The sequence below is a fragment of the Diadema antillarum genome, unplaced genomic scaffold (assembly GCF_040938485.1).
Source record: "Diadema antillarum isolate AM-2024a unplaced genomic scaffold, OU_Dant_1.0 scf00000162, whole genome shotgun sequence".
Classification (NCBI taxonomy): domain Eukaryota; kingdom Metazoa; phylum Echinodermata; class Echinoidea; order Diadematoida; family Diadematidae; genus Diadema; species Diadema antillarum.
In genome coordinates this window covers 1,630,582-1,650,009 of record NW_027271051.1, presented here as the reverse complement: position 1 = coordinate 1,650,009, position 19,428 = coordinate 1,630,582, and the positions used below count along the sequence as shown (strand labels likewise).

Genomic DNA, 19,428 nt, shown 5'->3' with positions numbered 1-19,428 from the left:
ATGATTGCTTTTACATTTGGAAGTGAATAGCAGTAACATTCTGCTCCATACGATGCTAAAATAAATGTCGGATATTTGCTATTATACATTTCGAAATTAATAACAGTAACATTCAGCTCCATTCGATGATAAAATGATTGTCAGATAATTCATTTCACTTTTGGAAGTGGACAGCAGTAATATTGGGCTCCGTATGGTAGTAAAACGAATGTCGGATGTTTGCTTGGAAATTTAGAAATGAATAACAGTAATATTCTGCTCCGTATGATACTAAAATAAATAACTGATCGTTGCTTTTACATTTGGAAATGATTAACGGTATCGCCTGCTGACTGTGAGTGCTGCTGGTAGACACATGGAAGACCGGTGCGTAGCGGTGCGACATTGCCGTCGCTCCCTGTAGCTCTACACAGTCTTGGTGAGCTACATGTACACCCATAGTTGTGCGAAATTTTAATAGTTTGCAAAGCTAAGACTGATTCTTGTGTTGGATATTGTGTACGAGATGATGACTTAGAGAGAGAAAAGGAGGAAAAACGAATAGTGATCGAGGGGGTACCTACGCCGACGCGACAATGTACATTCAGCACGCATGTTCTGCAACCCTGTCTTGCGCTCGATTACGTACCGGTATTTTCTTTTTGTTTTTATGGTGATTTAAGTCATTTAATTGTTCACCAGAAAACACTGATGAAAGAAGAACATCGATTTTCATTCAATTCATTCATATTAAAGTTGATTCAAATCCAATTGACAAGCATACAAACGATCGGTAGGCACTGTAACAGATACCATGTTGAACATCGACAAAAATCGGATAAGTCGAAGAAAATTCGACGTACGCGTACCTCGAAATTCGCGTACCTCGAACCAATTTCTTCAGTCCCGACGACTTCGAGGTATCCGAGTTTGACTGTATTTCCAATGTATTTGCCCACCGTAGTGTGTATTTCATTCCTGACCACCATTAGACTATAGGATTTTGATGAGTATTGATGTTATCTATGGGTTGAGAAATGATCCTGGTACAGTCATTTGTGTAAATATGTTGTTCAAAGCTTCATGGTATTGTACAGACTACATTGTCAACCTTGATTTCTTAATTCTCAGTTTTTATGCAAAGTTTTGAAGAAAAAAAATACTTTGAAAAAAAAAAAGAACTTAATGTGGTGGAGTTGTAGGTATTTCTAGTGGTATCTGTATCATGCATATCCCACTAGTTTTGTGGAATGGCACTAGCCCCCTGGTACGTGTAATTAGGAGAGAGAGTGTACTAACCATGTGTGTCCTGTGCTGTGATGTTCTGTGGTGTCAAACATAACAGCCAGAATACATGAAGGTGGTTTAAACTTCGACCATGGTTTAAAATAACTGTGAAATTGACATGCGCATATTAACACGTGTCTGTTACTGGACGTCTGTGGGCATATGCAATCTGTCAATCGTATTTACGCAGAAGAAATTTGCATAAACCATGGTTTAAATGTACACCACCTTCATTAATTGGGGCCAACAAGTTCAGAAGTGTTTTAAGGTAAACTTTTTGGGGGATATCTAACAAACAATCAACACCCCTTTCTACATCTACATTGGCAAATTTCAATACAAGCATTGCAAACATATGAGCAGTATTAAAGACATGGTTGTATCATCATGACCACTTCTGTGCTTCGCCAGTCAATCGTGGAAGAGCAGTAATTGATGTTGGCCAAGGCCTTTTCATTGGAGAGCATTGACTTAGACAGTAATCAGGGAAGTAGGGCAAGGCATACAGTAAAAAGCAATGTGTACAATGGTGCATTATGTGGGCTGGCACTCTGTGACTTCATACCATTTCATGAGATGACGACATTTAGAGCCGTATAAGTACATCAAGTTAGTGTTGTGAGACAGATGCAATACCTACGTAGATTACAAAGTTTCACCTGCAATAGTGTCCTTGGCAATATTTTCCTTTACATAGCAATCGCCTCACTCAGTTCAAAATTTGATGTAGCAAACTGGCAATATTTGAAGTGTTTTGTATCTCAGAAATCATTTACATTGTCATTCTAAAGTAAAGTGTGGCTCCACATACATCATGATTATATATATATTTTTTAACTGTAGATATAAAATGCTGTTTTTGTGTGCTTTTTCTACAAGTAAATTGTCTCAGTACCAATGATTATTTGTGCTTCAAGGCTTGGCCAAGTATCAATGATATCAGGAAAAACTGAGTGCAGTATTTACCCACATTTGCTTTCTTGGTCTTTGTTCTAGAAATCATCAATACTGCAAAATGCCTTGTCTTTCATGGGTATGCTGGCTAAATAGTGGAATTCACACTGTCAAATCACTGACTGTTTTCATATTCATAGTTAGAACAGGGAATCTATTGTCAGCTGGCAAAGTAGAACTGTGTGAAGACACATGTTAGTGAAGTCAAGTGAGGCAGGTGACTGCAACAATGGATGTGTACAAGGACTTGTAAAATAAGCCACTGTATTCTTACTGTTGGTATGTCCATGCTTACTTCAGAAGGTGTGAACACGCCGACTTCAAATGTTGTCATTTAGTTTGTGTGACCATAGGCAGTTCAGTTTTGGCGATTATTATCTCATGACTTAAGATTTCTGTTTGCTGGATTTAAAAGACAAAAGCCTTGTAACTATGCAGATATTACTCTTGTTTTGTTCTTTTTCTCTCTTTGTCTCTGCCTGTGATCTTGCTGGAAAAAGAAAAGAAAAGTAAGCAGCTACGCAAGTCACACTTCATTATTACCATTTTTATTATTTTTTTTATGACAAAGTAGATTTTCTTAAGGAAAAAGAACAAACAAAACCTCACACATGCAGCTGGTTCGTATACATTACTATTTTTTCTTACCCAGTATGAATAACATTCATCTTTTAACCTCTTCACCTGAGTGAGTCATGTTTTTATATGAAAGATATTGTCAGAGATCTAAATTGTCAATGTTCACCTTGTACCACTGATTGCCCACCGTTTGTAAGGAGACAACAAAATTTGTTTGATTGGAGTGATTTCATAATTTTTGTACAAAATTCAACATATTTTTCCAAGACAGATATTAAAGTGCTTTTTACCTGGTGATGGGAATAAATTGAAAAAGGAAATGTAATATCTCATTATAGAGTGTCTTTCTCATTAATGTATCTTTGTGTGATATTATTAAGTACATCAATTGCCGCTTTACCTGCTACAGATTGGTGTAGAAACTGGGTATGACCAAGACAGTATTGCTGTGTTATACTGCCTGGGTTTGATACTTTCCTATGATGACTACGACATACCTTTCATTCCCCATTCCCATTTCCCGCCCCCCCCCCCCCCCCCCCCCCATCCTGTACCCAAAAGCCAACCCACTACTGCAGTCATATGTGTCAGCTCTTTGTGTAAAATCAGGATCACACTGCCTCAATCAAAAAATTGCCACACTCTTTGCTATCCTATCCAATAGAACAATCTTCACTTTATACAGTGGACTCCCATTATAATGAAGTCCTTGGGACTAGCATTTGTCATTTGTTATATTAAAATTTATCAAAAACTGAACAAGTAACCAATAAAAAAATGTACAGAAAAATCATATTGGGGCCTGAATTTTACCTACGTTGTAACCAGAATTTCGTTACAACCATGTTCGTTATAACAAGACTGAGTACACTGTAATAATTTGTACTGTGGTGACCACTTCCTCTGCTCAATATCTCAGCAGAATTTCTCCTCTGTTCCCTGTTAACTCAGACTTCACTGCCATGGGCATAAAGTTGAGCAGACACATAATTACAATCAACTCCTGGCATAAAATGATTCTTTAATGACATAACTCCTGACAATGTACGTCAAGTATTTTGCTGCAATATTGGTAGTTGATTTGATATAATTCAGAAGGCTAGAGGGTGAGAACTCAATTGACTTCATGCAGTATCAACACATTCTTCCGTTTCTTATGTGATGGTACAATATACATTTATTTGTCTTTATTATTTTTTAATATAGCAAATTGCAATGAAAACTCATGATTTTGTCTTGATATTTATTGATAAACAGCCATATATCACATCAAAATACTTTGAACTGTTAAACTAGTTTATGCCAAACCTTGCATAACCACTGGACTAAACATAAGAGATGCAGTTCTTCACAGTTATAGGTAGATAGGCAGGTACAAAAAGATTTTTAAATCGATTGTTTGTCACAAACAATTTCATGGTAAGAATTGTAAGCAAAATGGTCCTATTTTTTTTTTTCCTTTCTTCTTGATTGTGAAATCTGGCCATTAAGGCAAAAAGCTCTTCACTCGTACAGTCCCAGGGATATACTTCATGTTTCAAATACTGGTACAGTATATCAAAATCGAGAGTTTCATGACCACTATAATCTGATTGGCAACAGATTTTTTTTCCCCATGCTGGCGCTTAGAGACATTCATAAAAGTGAGAATGCGCTACACAAGTATTGAGAATTATTATTATTATTGGATCTCAGTGGCCAGTGGTTCAGTGAAACAGTAACCTGCTGGTAAGTCAGATGAACATATACATTACTAGCCTCTCATACGACAGAAAATATATTAATTGCAAAACTGGAATATTAATGACACCATATATTTTGCAAGCACAACACTTAAAATAGCAAATCGAGCTTGTTAGCTCATGACTTTCAAGAGTGAATTGTGATTAGTGTAAGAAGAAATACATACAGTCAACCTCATGTAAGTCGACCTTGCACAAGTTGAGTCTTAGTGGAAGAAAAATTCCGCCCTGGATGGATAGAAAAGTGTGAATTATTTTGTCAAAGTCAAAATCAACATCAGCAAAGAATTTCCTCTGGCCCCATTGGATTTGAGGTTGACTATGTAAATTATTATCCTCCAAAACAAAGGATGATTCTGAAAAAATGTCACTCAGCAAGTACAGATATAAGCTGAGCATCGTCTGTGTTGCCGCCATCCACAAACCCGCAATGGAGCTGACGAGGATTTGCAAACCTGGTTGGGTGGTGGAAAATTGCTTCTCCTAAGCTAGGAATGATTCTTGACTGTGCGTACACGTCTCTCTGTAGTCCCACATAAAGCTGATGATGCAGGTTCCATATGTATCTCATGCCTCAACTAAATGATGTGAGGCTCTTTGCGTAAGCAGCTGAGAGCAAAAAACATAATTTAGCACATAGTCTGGATCAAAACCCAGGAAAGGTGGGCACCGTCGAATAGGTAGTGGTCATGTTGGCATGACCGAGGAATACAAAATGTCTCGGAACACATGTCGAGTTGGTCATGGTACATGGGCTCCATCACATCTTGCATGACCCAAAGAGACGAGGAAATGGTATAACGTCCTGGATGTGCTCCACTCCGAGAAGAAACTGGAGCAGCCTCTCAAAGCCGAGTCCAAAACCTCCGTGGGGCACTGACCCAAACCGCCTCAGATCCAGGTACCTTGGACAAGGTAAAGGTGATTAAATGGATGGTATAGTGTTGGTTGAGGTGAGGATTCAGCTTTTAACTTTTTGCAAGATGCTTAGAAAACACTTTATAAAATGTTAAAGAGCATACAATTCTAAGAGGAATTCAAAGTTTATTTGATGAAAATCGGTTTTGAAATGGCTGAGATATCCAGCAGAAACAAAGTAAAACAAAGCGATCCTAATAAAAGGTGGGTAGCACTCATGTTATCTCCCTGAAACCTCACTGGAATATCCCTAATTTAGATGTGTCAATGATGTCTGCCCTGAGTATAGCATCCATCAATATTCATTACCACACAGCCTGAGCTCACCATTGATACTCATCCTCCAGTCCCATGCCTTGTAATCTATGCTGGAGAACTTCCAGACGCTCCTCTCTGAGACTCCCTCCGATTAGTTCACCTACTCCGGGAACGAGTAAGTCCACAGCTGCCGCCTATCCAGAGAAGAGGGAAAATGCTGGTTCACACCCAATGGGGTACTACGTTATAGGATTAGGATTATATCTCAGAGTTAGGATTAGATATTGAAATTACGAGGACAGTTGAACCAAGGGTGGGGCATGGAACTTTTGTGGCACTCTGTCTTTGACAAGGTAATGAATCATAGAATAATCTGTAGGCCTACCACACCAAATGGCAATGACAAAACTCAAAGATATGCAGAAATTAGGAATGCAGCTTTCAACGTTTCATTGTTACATTGAGATTGTAGGTAAAAAAAAAAGGGAATTCAAAAACCAGTTGCTGCAGGCATTAAAGTTCCTTTAGAATTACACTCAAATTTTCCACAGGTACATTAAAATGCATCTTCAGCCTTCCTGCGGCGAGGTAAACTCACTGTTCTGCCATCTCCATTGTCGCGGGAATAGAATGGCTTGATCTCAGCAGGGAAATCTGTCACAAAGACTGGGACACCGTCGCAGTGCTGGACCAGGAACCGCTCATGTTCCGTTTGCAGGTCAATGCCCCACTGGCCAAAGAAAGTACAAATTAGAGTAAATCAACAAGCCATTTCAAAGATACAATAGTTTACAGCTAATTCCCCCCCACCCCATAAAAAAACACCAAACAAACAAAATGAAACAAAACAACACAAACAAGAAACAACAGACCAAAACATAACAAAACAAGACAAATCTTGGAATCAACAAATAGACCAATTACATGGTGTCAACTTAACATGCACACATACCATTTTACATCCCCTTTTAGTCAATCAGAGAATTATGAGTCCTGCGGCTTTTTCCTGGTGACTTCCCAAAACTGTACCAGGGCTTCAAGCACTGAACGTGAAATTATATTAAAGATAAGCAAAACCCTCCAGCATTTTTTCTCAGTCCACTTGATGTGTCAATCATTACTGGGTCAATCACTTATCTTATACACAAGTTCCAAAACACTCAGTGAAAACTTTGATTATTATAACCTATTTAGATGCACAAATTAAGATTTCATAGAAACTTCTCTGCTTTTGGTTAAATGCGTTTTTGACTGATATTGACTTTTTCTTAACATTTAGTTCATAAAGTACTTACGGATGGAGGAAACTGGAATTCATCTTGATGTTTCTCTAAAATTGAAATCGCATCAGTGTAGGACAATCTGTACAGAAGACAGTCATAATGAAACAAGTATATTCATTATCACAAATCATAGAATAATATTTGTAATAAGATATCTTAAGAACTACTTGGTACTTGAAATGCATCATGATCTGTCTCTTTTTTTTTTCAGTAATGTTTACCTGAAGTTTATCAGCAGACACTAGATATGGTGAAAGACTGACCGAGAGAAATTTTGGCCATTTTCAAGAGTTTATTGAGAAAATGTATCCCATCTCAGCTGAGAGAAATTTTGGGCATTTTCAAGAGTTTATTTAGAAAGTGTATTCCACAGCAGTCACACTGTTCATACTGCATTGGTGCAACCTGCACAAGTATGATTTCATCAGCAGCAGTCTACGGCCAAGATCCGTCAACTGTCAGACATTGCATGCTCTTTGAAATGCATTTACCTCTAAATGCTATTAACTGCCTGAGAGAAGTTGCTACCAAGAACGGCTATACTTACGTCTGGAATGGTTTTGCCAGAACCCGCTGGACCTCATCCTGCCATGACAGCCAGAGCAAGAGATTGACATTTTATAAACTTGATTTTCAATGACTTAACAACGATAACTGCAAGACTTTTAAACACACACACACACACACACACAAATAAAAAAAATAAAAAAAACCTAAAATTAATGACTGGCTAAAAATCCTCAACTTCGGAGAGTGCATTTATGCAGTTGTGCTGTGTTTATTGGTATGATTTTGAAAGGCAGATTACATACATTTTTGTTTTTAAAATATCTATGCTGGTATAACTGATTATTTTTCAAATTTTGTAACAGGGAATCATACCCTATCTCTTATCAGTGCTCTTCGACATTTCTTCAACTGCTGTACAACTGAACAGGAAGGAGAGTCAGCGATGACAGTACGTGAAACTTATAGTTTTATTTAACAGTTCCTGTCATAAATATTTTGTTTTTATATTTTAAGTGCAAATACATGAATTTGCTAAAAGAGAACTCACCAGGTGACCTTTGACATTTTGATCAGTGACACATTGCACATCTTCAGAACATCTTGTGTAGACACTGTCTGCCACAGATTTCACAAACTCTTCCATAACCTGTTTTTGGTAGAGATAAACAAAACAACAAAAAAAAAAAAACCACCTAAAAACTAACACAAAGAAAGTTATGTGAAGACTTTATCTGCATTGAACAAAATGTGTACTCCAACTTATATTACATACCACTTTCATTTGCAAACATGATGGGATAGTGAACAGATCTAAATGTAATCAGTGCATAGTGAAATTGAATAAAGCCTAACTACACCTGGGCAGCTGAATCTCTATCATTTTTGTTGTTGTTGTTGTTGTTTTGGTAGTCTTTCTATTTCCTTCCTTGTTCTTTGCTTCAAAGGGGAATGAAACTAAAATGTTGATTAAGTGAATTCAGCAATGTAAGTAGTACACATCAATTAAGTTTGAGGAAAATCAGATATGTTCAAAAGCTTTCAATTTTAAAGTTTTGGTGCCACCATCACTGGATGAGAAGACAACAATATTATATGATGTTACTGCAGGACGACAATACTCAATAATGAAAATATAAAGAGAATTCCACAAAATTTTATTTCGTTATGAAAAGTACACATTCCCTCAACTTGTTACCGACATATGTCTTGAGGGTAATATCATTACCTTGCTTTCTGAAAGAGATAAGTCAATGCTCTTTCACTGGCTAGAAAAGTAAACAATATGTTGAATTCTCCTTAATATGATTGTTGACCTGCAGTGACATCACACACTCTTGTAGTCTTGTCATCCAGTGATGGCAGCACCAAAACTTATTTGAAAATCAATAACTTTTGAATGGATTGTCAGCTTTTCCTAAAAATCTACTGATATGTTCTACTAATTTCACCTAATAAATCCACATACCTATTTCGGTTTCATTGTCCTTTTACTGAAATTCAATTCAATTCAATTCAATAGTTTATTCATTTCCATCATCAAAAAAGAAAATGAAAACATGATTCAAATATTATGCACATCTTATTCAGCTTTCAGGAACTGTGGATACAAAACATAAGCCTCTTTACTTATGGCAATTAGTAATGCATTTGTACAACAGAGAGGGTACAAAATGCAAGCTTAACAGTAAAGTAAATCTATGTAGGGAATGTATGATTCTGTACCTGTGTAATATCTCCCAGGGACTGTGTGAATGCTAGCTCAGCCTCCACCATGTAGAACTCAGCCAGATGCCTTCTCGTCCTTGACTTCTCGGCTCTGAATGTCGGACCAAACGTGTATGCCTTGGAGTGTGAGCTGGAAGGGAAGGAGTCATAAAACTGAGGGCAACACGCTATATACTAACAATGATAATCATCATTAGCAGCATCAGCATCATCATAATCTTCATTATCATCATCATCATCGGCGTCGTCATCACCATCATCGTCATCATCGTCATCATCGTCATCATCGTCATCATCGTCATCATCGTCATCATCATCATCACCATCATTAACTCCACTACCACCACCATTATCACCATCATCATCACTATAATTTAACTGGGCAGCTTTGTGTTGAAAGTTGTGTGATATACCATCACTATCATCATCAGCACCATCGCCATCATCATCATCACCATCACCAAAACCATCACCACCATTACCACCATTATCATCTCCATCATTATCATAATCTGACTGGGCAGTTTTCTGTTTAAAGTTGTGTGAGAGAATTATTCAGCCTTAGAAAGTCCCAAGGAGAACCAAAACTAGCCAGTCAATGATAAAGTTGGTTAAAACTAAGAAACTCAGCAATGAAAAGTGCCCCCAAGCAGAAGAAAGATTAAAACTCTGAGGAACATCAATTCACCATGCAACAGCTTCCAGCTGGAGTTGGCCCGACACTGTTAGATGTACAGGAACTCCAAAGAAATGATCCCCCTCTGTTTCATCATTATCTCCAGGTGCCTAAAGTTGTGATTCAACACAAAAAGATACTAACATTGGCACCCAAGTAGTATGTGTATCATTTGTTGGTTTTTTCATTTCATAGACATCTTTTTTTTTTCTTTTTAATACTGAAAAGATTGAGAATAAATAAACACAATGTGGTATAAACAAGTAAATAATTTATCAGCGTACATATTTGTGTCTGAAGAAAGGTTGCAGTGTAGAAATTCTACTGTACAACTATTGGTCTTTTAGGAAGCGGCATGTTAATGCAATCAATGAAATATCTCCTCAAACACAAAGTAAATGCCTCAAGACAGAAAGAATCATAAATTTGACAATCTTACCATTCTGAATCTAAACAAATATAACCTGTATAACTAATGCTCTTTGTTACGGTACATGATCATACCTAATTGTTTATCACTCTTACAAATGGAAATGACATTGCAGCAGCGATAAAGCATAATGTCAATCTTTGCACATCAATACGTCTGAACAAAGGTCACTGATCAAAGGGCTTATATTACCAGATAAGGCACATACTTCAAGCCTTTAGTCTCACAGGGGAATGAAGCTAGATTGAACACACAGCATGGATCATTAAATGATTATGTCAATATGAGTACTGGTAACACGACAGTAAACATGTCTGAACATGCAATACTGGTTCACAAATTAAAATAGTTACTGTAAAACATGATATAGTCGCAGCATGAAATTTTTGCGAATTGGAGCCGACGGCCATTTTCACGGCATGAGATTTTCGCAAATTGCCACTGGCATTCAATACATAGAGCATACATAAGAACTTTTACATGCATTTTAATTTCGTGAATCTGGGCTCTCGCGAAAATAAAAGGCACACAAATATTCCTCGTTTACAGTATAATGATGCAATCTCTGATCACTGAAAAGAAGAAATGCCTCTACAAAACAACAAACAAAATAAAACAAAAGAAAAATTTACACTGCTGCAAATCCATTTATGCATATCTATACCAACATATTATTGATATCCTGATTGGGTCACTTACCCTCACGCTAAACATTTCTCCAGCACCCTCACAGTCACTCGCAGTAAGAATCGGTGTGTGAACGTTGACGTAACCCTGGTCTTGAAAGAATGCATGGACCGCTGCTGTCACCGAGCTCCTCAGCCGGGTGAGAGCGGCAAAGTTGGGTGTTCTGGAGCGCAGGTGAGGAAATTGCCTCGTGTACTCTGCAGGGTGTCTTGTCTTTGCCTTGAATGGATATGACTATAATCATATAATAGTACTCATAATTAAAATGACAGTACAGTACTGCATTTGTGAACAGAGTAACAGTGGAAGTACATAATGCTGAAATTACATCAAGATCATGTCCATGTTGATGACGATAGAAGACCTGCAGGTCACGGTATTCAGGTTTACCTTTTCTTGCCCCTGGCAGCCCTGTTTGTTATGTCAAGATCTAGACCTGTTTTTTTTTTTCATTTCTGCTTTGTTGCTGTGTTATGATTTATTTAATTTTTTGTCATTCTGATTCAAACTTGTCTTGTGTTTGTGTATGTTTTAAATGCTGAATAAATGACAACAACAACGACAATCATCATCATCATCTACTACTTCTACTACCACTACTACTACTATTATAATGATAATAATAACCACCATCATCATTGAAACAATCATATGTGACTGTCTAGGTCAAAACCCACAAAAAGCAGGCCAAAACGAATTTCCACTTTTCTATTCTTACGTGAAATCTAAGCTTCAAATCTACACCTATCAACCATCAAGAAAGACACAGTCAGTGGAAGATACTTGCCTCAGGATTACACGGACCTGTGATGTTTACAGAGGAAGCTTGAAGTTCTATGTCTTGACCTTTGGACTTGCTCTCAACTAACTGACCTTTGACTTCCACAGAGCTGCCATAGAGCTGATGCTTGCTGGAAGAACACAACAACAACAACAACATAAAGATTTGAATAATACACAGGCATAGCTCACCTATGTGATAGGATGTATGCAACAGGTTAGAATTTCCTCAGTCAGTAACTATTAGTATGTACATTGTATATAACCATAATACAATAAAGTACACAGATGCACAAGCTTACATTTTTCCAAACATGTTTGATTATTTGTTTGTTCATTTCCATCTGAGAAGATGGCTGGATAGCCCATATTCAGTACGTTAGGCTGGTCTTCCATGGGGTCCAGTTGGATGTGAGGTAGGGCCACTTCACCGGGTTAAACACCCTTCACTAATGCAGTATGGCCAAGAACCGCTGGAAAATTGAAAACATGCATTACAGTTACACACACATGTTGTGAAAGCTGCTTGAATATGATTTTTCAAAAACTGCAAACCCAACAACAAACTGAAGATAGAGGACAGTATAAAGTTGTCATGCTTGGGTTTTGTCATCACCTGCTGTCTTGTATGACGTGCGGCTTTGCGACGACTTGAAGGTTTCTGGAGCATGAGCCATCATTTATGTCTAAAAACATGACATCCTTGTGCACTCTTTGTCCTTTTACCCATGCCTGCTCATGAGAGAGTGAGAGTGAGAGAGAGAGAAAAAAAAAAAAGACAAAGTGAAAAAAACAGACCTGACCAGACAAAACAAAACAAAATACTGCATTCACTAAAATCCCTCTCCATTTTCAAGTGAGAAAGGGTAGGAGCTGTGAGTTATCAAGGTCTATGGAGATGACAGGTATTGATCATCATATCATATTTCTTTGTTGTTGTTGTTGTTGTTGTTGTTGTTGTTGTTGTTGTTGTTGTTGTTGTTGTTGTTGTTGTTGTTGTTGTTGTTGTTGTTGTTGTTGTTGTTGTTGTTGTTGTTGTTGTTGTTGTTGTTGTTTTAATGTATGTGTGTGGTGGGGTGGAGGAAGCGTAAAACAGTCTGCAGACTTGCAGAAAGAACTCTCCACTGGCACTTCTCATTTATTTATGCACTGCACTGAAGCCACTGCACTGACTGACTTTATTAGAAGGCCTTATTATTAGAAATAGGATGTAGAAATATCAGCATTCAAATAAAAGGAAATGTATGACATAAAGGAATTGTGGTTAGAATGTTAAATACAAGTGAAGTATGTAGTACATGGTTTCTTATATTAAAAAATGCTGTCATCACAGCGCAGCATAATTTTGTGGTAAAGGGTTTGGGTTAGAATAAATGCAATGGTTGTGCTTACCAAATATGTCAGGTAAATACAAATTACATCAAACATAGGCCTATGCCTATCAGAAAAATCATGGCATTCATAACAGGAAGTCAAAGATACTACGGTATAGTCTATACTGGGATCAACTTGAAGACTACATCAACGATCAATATGGAAAGCATGCTGAATTATCATGATCGTGATCAAGTAGACTCTAGTCAAGCTTTACTCAAGGGTCAAATTCTATGGCTCTCTAGACCAATATCTTTTTTTTTTAATTTCTCCAAGACAAAAAAAAAGTAACAAAAAAACAAAAACAAAAACAAAATGTGTGTGGAGCATGAGCTGCACCACAGTTCGGGAAACCCACTCACAAGGGGGGCCCCTCCTTATAAGTAACCCGTCCCCCTTATAAGTAACCCCGTCCCCCTTATAAGTAACCCCCGGGGCACCCCTTATAAGGAGTCTCCACGCTTTTTTGCAATGCAACGCGAAAATGAAAGGACTGCGGCAATTCGCTTGATTATGTCCATAAAGCTTCACAAGTTTCCTAGTTACTCACGAAATTTGAGCAAAATCGGTTTGAGGCATCATATCTAAAATCATGGATTTAAATGCGATGTCAAACGACCCATGCGAATGCTGAAATAGGAGCGATTACTGGCGCGAGTGTCGCCAGGCGCGGCGGCGCGGCAATGCTTGAGTGCAGACGTGGCGACTGAGTACATGTACACAGTCGCCACGTCTGCACTCAAGCATTTGCCGCGCCGCCGCGCCTGGCGACACTCACGCCAGTAATCGCTCGCATTTCAGCATTCGCATGGGTCTTTTGACATCGCATTTAAATCCATGATTTTAGATATGATGCCTCAAACCGATTTTGCTCAAATTTCGTGAGTAACTAGGAAACTTGTGAAGCTTTATGGACATAATCAAGCGAATTGCCGCAGTCCTTTCATTTTCGCGTTGCATTGCAAAAAAGCGTGGAGACTCCTTATAAGGGGTGCCCCGGGGGTTACTTATAAGGGGGACGGGGTTACTTATAAGGGGGACGGGTTACTTATAAGGAGGGGCCCCCCTTGTGAGTGGGTTTCCCGAACTGACCACGGGCCACCCCCCCCCCTTTCCAGCTCCCAGTTCGATGGCCCTTGCGACGAAGAAGGACAAACGAGTTGACTCGTACTTTGTCGGAAGTACACCGCTAGCTTTCCGCCTCCCCGTTGCCCGTGCCTAGAATGTATTAGACTAGAGCTAAACGCAAGCGGTAGATCACATGACATACATACAAAGACTTACAACATGAAAGTCTATATATAGGACTACACAACAATCACTGAGCCCCGACTGAAACAGTGTAAATTATTAGTGTGAAGGTAACTTACCTTTGTTTCGATGTTCTTGCCGATATCACCTTTACCGCTGAAGATACTTGCTACACTAGATTTAGAAAATGAAGTGCATGTGCGCCTTGCAAATGAGCAATCACGAACAAACAATCTCGGAAACGACCCACAACGTGATAAACATCCCACACAACTGTCCGTTAGCGATCGACGGAGTGCCATCCTCTCATTGGTCCGTTAGGGACGTGCGGAAGCACGAAAACAGTGCGATCCCGTACGTAGAATCCCCGGCGAATTACCAATAATTGCAACCGTACAATTTTAAAGGATTCAAAACAGAATTCTAAGCAAATCAAGCCTGGTTTTGGATCAGATACCAAGTACAAATATATCGATACAACACTAAAATTAGTGGTCCGAATGAGATATTATACCACAAGTTCACTGCCTCTGGCTCACGTTTACTGTTGGATCGGCATACGGCGGCAAGTACGTGGTGTGCTGCATATCAAACGCACAAGTACAGTACGTGCGAGCGCATCTACTCATTAGACTTTACACAACAGTCGTTTCATTAGTGTACTGAAATGGAGAGTTTCGATATGCTCCAAGTCTCTCACTCTCGGAGCAGACAGAGACATCTACCATTAATTGCAACCACAATTAGATCTTCATGTCAGATGAACTGTATAAATAGAATAAAACAAACAAACTTCCAAGTAAGGCAAACAGATTTTGAAAGATAATGTAAGAATTATTTGATTATAGGTCAACAGTCAATGCCAGTCATCAGGGCCTAGCTACTGGATATCATACGGCAACATGCCAGTCAGTCCTACTGAATATCAATAGTATGGCAACATGCACCAGTTATCACCCCTACTAAATATATCATTTCAACGTGGCGGTTAGTCCGACTGATATCATATGGCAACATGCCGGTCAGTTCTACTGAATATATCATATATATGGCAACATGCCAGTCGATCAGTTGTGATATGGCAACATGCCGGTCATTCCTGAATATATCATATGCAGCTGTATATGGCAACATGCCGGTCAGTCCTACTGAATATATCATATGGCAACATGCCGGTCACTCCTACTGAATATATCAGATGGCAACATGCCGGTCAGTCCTACCGAATATATCATTATGGCAACATGCCGGTCATTCCTACTAATACATGTATCATATGGCAACATGCCGGTCAGTCCTACTGAATAATATATGGTAACATGCCGGTCACTAGTTCCTACTGACTATATCATGTATGGCAACATGCTGGTCAGTTCCACTAAATAAATCATGTATGCTGGCAACATGCCAGTCACTCCTACTAATATCATATGGCAACATGCCGGTCAGTCCTACTGAATATATCATATATATGGCAACATGCCAGTCGATCAGTTGTGATATGGCAACATGCCGGTCACTCCTACTGAATATATCATATATGGCAACATGCCGGTCAATCCTACTGAATATCATATGGCAACATGCCGGTCAGTCGTACTGAATATCATATGGCAACATGCCGGTCACTCCTACTAATATCATATGGCAACATGCCAGTCAGTCCTACTGAATATATCATATATATGGCAACATGCCAGTCGATCAGTTGTGATATGGCAACATGCCGGTCACTCCTACTGAATATATCATATATGGCAACATGCCGGTCAGTCCTACTGAATATCATATGGCAACATGCCTGTCAGTCCTACTGAATATCATATGGCAACATGCCGGTCACTCCTACTGAATATCATATGGCAACATGCCGGTCACTCCTACTGAATATCATATGGCAACATGCCGGTCAGTCCTACTGAATATCATTTGGCAACGTGCCGGTCACTCCTACTGAATATCATATGGCAACATGCCGGTCAGTCCTACTGAATATCATATGGCAACATGCCGGTCACTCCTACTAATATCATATGGCAACATGCCGGTCAGTCCTACCGAATATATCATTATGGCAACATGCCGATCATTCCTACTAATACATGTATCATATGGCAACATGCCGGTCAGTCCTACTGAATATCATATGGCAACATGCCGGTCACTCCTACTAATATCATATGGCAACATGCCGGTCAGTCCTACCGAATATATCATTATGGCAACATGCCGGTCAGTCCTACTGAATAATATATGGCAACATGCCAGTCACTAGTTCCTACTGACTATATCATGTATGGCAACATGCTGGTCAGTTCCACTAAATAAATCATGTATGCTGGCAACATGCCAGTCACTCCTACTAATATCATATGGCAACATGCCGGTCAGTCCTACTGAATATATCATATATATGGCAACATGCCAGTCGATCAGTTGTGATATGGCAACATGCCGGTCACTCCTACTGAATATATCATATATGGCAACATGCCGGTCAGTCCTACTGAATATCATATGGCAACATGCCTGTCAGTCCTACTGAATATCATATGGCAACATGCCGGTCACTCCTACTGAATATCATATGGCAACATGCCGGTCACTCCTACTGAATACATCATATGGCAACATGCCGGTCAGTCCTACTGAATATCATGTGGCAACATGCCGGTCACTCCTACTGAATATATCATATATGGCAACATGCCGGTCAGTCCTACTGAATATCATATGGCAACATGCCTGTCAGTCCTACTGAATATCATATGGCAACATGCCGGTCACTCCTACTGAATACATCATATGGCAACATGCCGGTCAGTCCTACTGAATATCATGTGGCAACATGCCGGTCACTCCTACTGAATATCATATGGCAACATGCCGGTCAGTCCTACTGAATATCATATGGCAACATGCCGGTCACTCCTACTAACATCATATGGCAACATGCCGGTCACTCCTACTGAATATCATATGGCAACATGCCGGTCACTCCTCCTGAATATACAATGTATCATATGGCAACATGCCGGTCAGTCCTACTGAATATCATATGGCAACATGCCGGTCACTCCTACTAATATCATATGGCAACATGCCGGTCACTCCTACTGAATATCATATGGCAACATGCCGGTCACTCCTACTGAATATATCATATGGCAACATGCCGGTCAGTCCTACTGAATATCATATGGCAACATGCCGGTCACTCCTACTGAATATCATATGGCAACATGCCGGTCACTCCTACTGAATATATCATATGGCAACATGCCAGTCAGTCCTACTGAATATCATATGGCAACATGCCGGTCACTCCTACTGAATATATCATTTGGCAACATGCCAGTCACTAGCTCCTACTGAATATATGGCAACATGCCGGTCACTAGCTCCTACTGCATATCACATCACATTTTATGTACAAAATATATATGTATATATATATATATATATATATATATATATATATATATATAGTAAAACAATTAGTAGAAGAATGCCGTCAAAAAATAAATCATAGATCTTGAAGATCTTAAAAACGGAGCATAGCTCTCAGATACTGAAAGGCAAGGTCACACTCTTCATCAGTGCCCATGGTGTGACAAAAGATCCTAATCAAACCCGTTTCTGAAACAGACATGAAAACATGTCTGATCATGGGCAGACGGATTTTGAAACTCACCTTTCAAAGAAGTCACCGCGCTAAACAGATAGAGGTAGCGCGCAGTGTCCATAGTGACGCATCTAATGACGCGTAGTCATGACTGCAAGATGACATGGCAAATCTCCGGCTCCAAAACAGTGAATCTGAAATAAAGGCATCACTAGTTTTATAAAGGAGGTAGTACTCTTGGATTTGGATTCAACAATTCTAGCATTACACAACAATACACACAATAGCATAATGCTGTGATGTAGCAGGATTCGCAGATTCATTTAGAAACTGACAGGGACCGCGACGAGAACGCTCCTGCTATGGCCCCAAAAAACTCATTGCATTTTAACAATTTGCAACAGCACTGCAACTGTCAAATCTCCTTTCCTATGTGAGGCTGATGATACCGATACACCTGGCTTCATATCAGCGGAAAGAAAAAGAGTTTTCTTGCCACATACCAGTGGAAAGAAATTGGCTTTTCTTGCCACATACCAGTGGAAAGAGAGAGTTTTCTTGCCACATACCATTGGAAAGAAAGAAGGTTTTCTTACCACATACCAGCGGAAAGAAAGAAGGATTTCTAGCCACATATCAGTGGAAAGAAAGAGGGTTTTCAAGCCACATACCAGTGGAAAGAAAGAAGGTTTTCTTACCACATACCAGTGGACAGAAAGAGGGTTTTCTTGCCACATATCAGTGGAAAGAAAGAATTTTTTCTTGCCACGTACCAGTGGAAAGAAAGGTTTTCTTGCCACATATCAGCAGAAAGAAAAAGAGTTTTCTTGCCGCATGTGAGCAGGGCAAGGATAAATAATGAATAAAAACCACATTGGAAAAGAAATCAGTGTGTTGACTTTTTGCACTTACTAACAATGCAATTACTTGAAACATGAACTTGCTTCCAACTGCCAGCCCAGGTGACATCTATTCAACAAAGGAAATGGAGACACGAAATAGTAGCAGAGTTAATCCTATCAAACATAGACAAGAAGACAACAAAAAATCAAATCAATCTTGATTTAATAGATAACATGGTAACTGAGTAACATAACTGAGTAACATAACAGATGAATGGATAAAGAACAAATTGATGTACAAATTGTAATGTGGCTATTAAAAACAGCTTTTAACTATCCATAATGGATAAATTAAGTTACTTGCCAAATCTTAGTTACATCCATTTGTGAGTAAAGTCATGCCTTCTATACAATCATGTAGGTAATGGTTATTTGAAAGAAAATCAACGATAGTTGCATAGATTTGTAGTACAATATACATCAGAGAAAAGCTTGACATTCCCTCGAAATCTTTGCTCATTACATGTC

General features: G+C 39.0%; 1 protein-coding gene across 1 annotated transcript; it reads right to left on the bottom strand.

Annotated features, from left to right (window-relative positions):
* Positions 1 to 5,199: 5,199 nt before the first annotated feature.
* Positions 5,200 to 14,735, bottom strand: LOC139722267 (asparaginyl-tRNA synthetase-like). The gene is made up of 12 exons (XM_071633575.1): positions 14,553 to 14,735; positions 12,425 to 12,540; positions 11,816 to 11,939; positions 11,041 to 11,262; positions 9,924 to 10,021; positions 9,233 to 9,365; positions 8,058 to 8,156; positions 7,548 to 7,585; positions 7,013 to 7,079; positions 6,316 to 6,447; positions 5,787 to 5,911; positions 5,200 to 5,446 (listed from the first exon to the last, which is right to left on the bottom strand). Exons 1-12 carry the CDS (start codon positions 14,733 to 14,735, stop codon positions 5,302 to 5,304), a joined length of 1,482 nt encoding a protein of 493 aa, XP_071489676.1. The 3' UTR covers positions 5,200 to 5,301.
* Positions 14,736 to 19,428: the final 4,693 nt, after the last annotated feature.

Coding starts and splice junctions, on each gene's coding strand:
- LOC139722267 (XM_071633575.1), bottom strand. CDS start 14,735: ATGGCACTCCGTCGATCGCTAACGGACAGTTGTGTGGGATGTTTATCA. Junction 11,263..11,815: donor CAGGTCCGTGTAATCCTGAG/GCAAGTATCTTC, acceptor ATATGATTATAG/TCATATCCATTCAAGGCAAA. Junction 5,912..6,315: donor ACAATGGAGATGGCAGAACA/GTGAGTTTACCT, acceptor TTCTCTGGATAG/GCGGCAGCTGTGGACTTACT.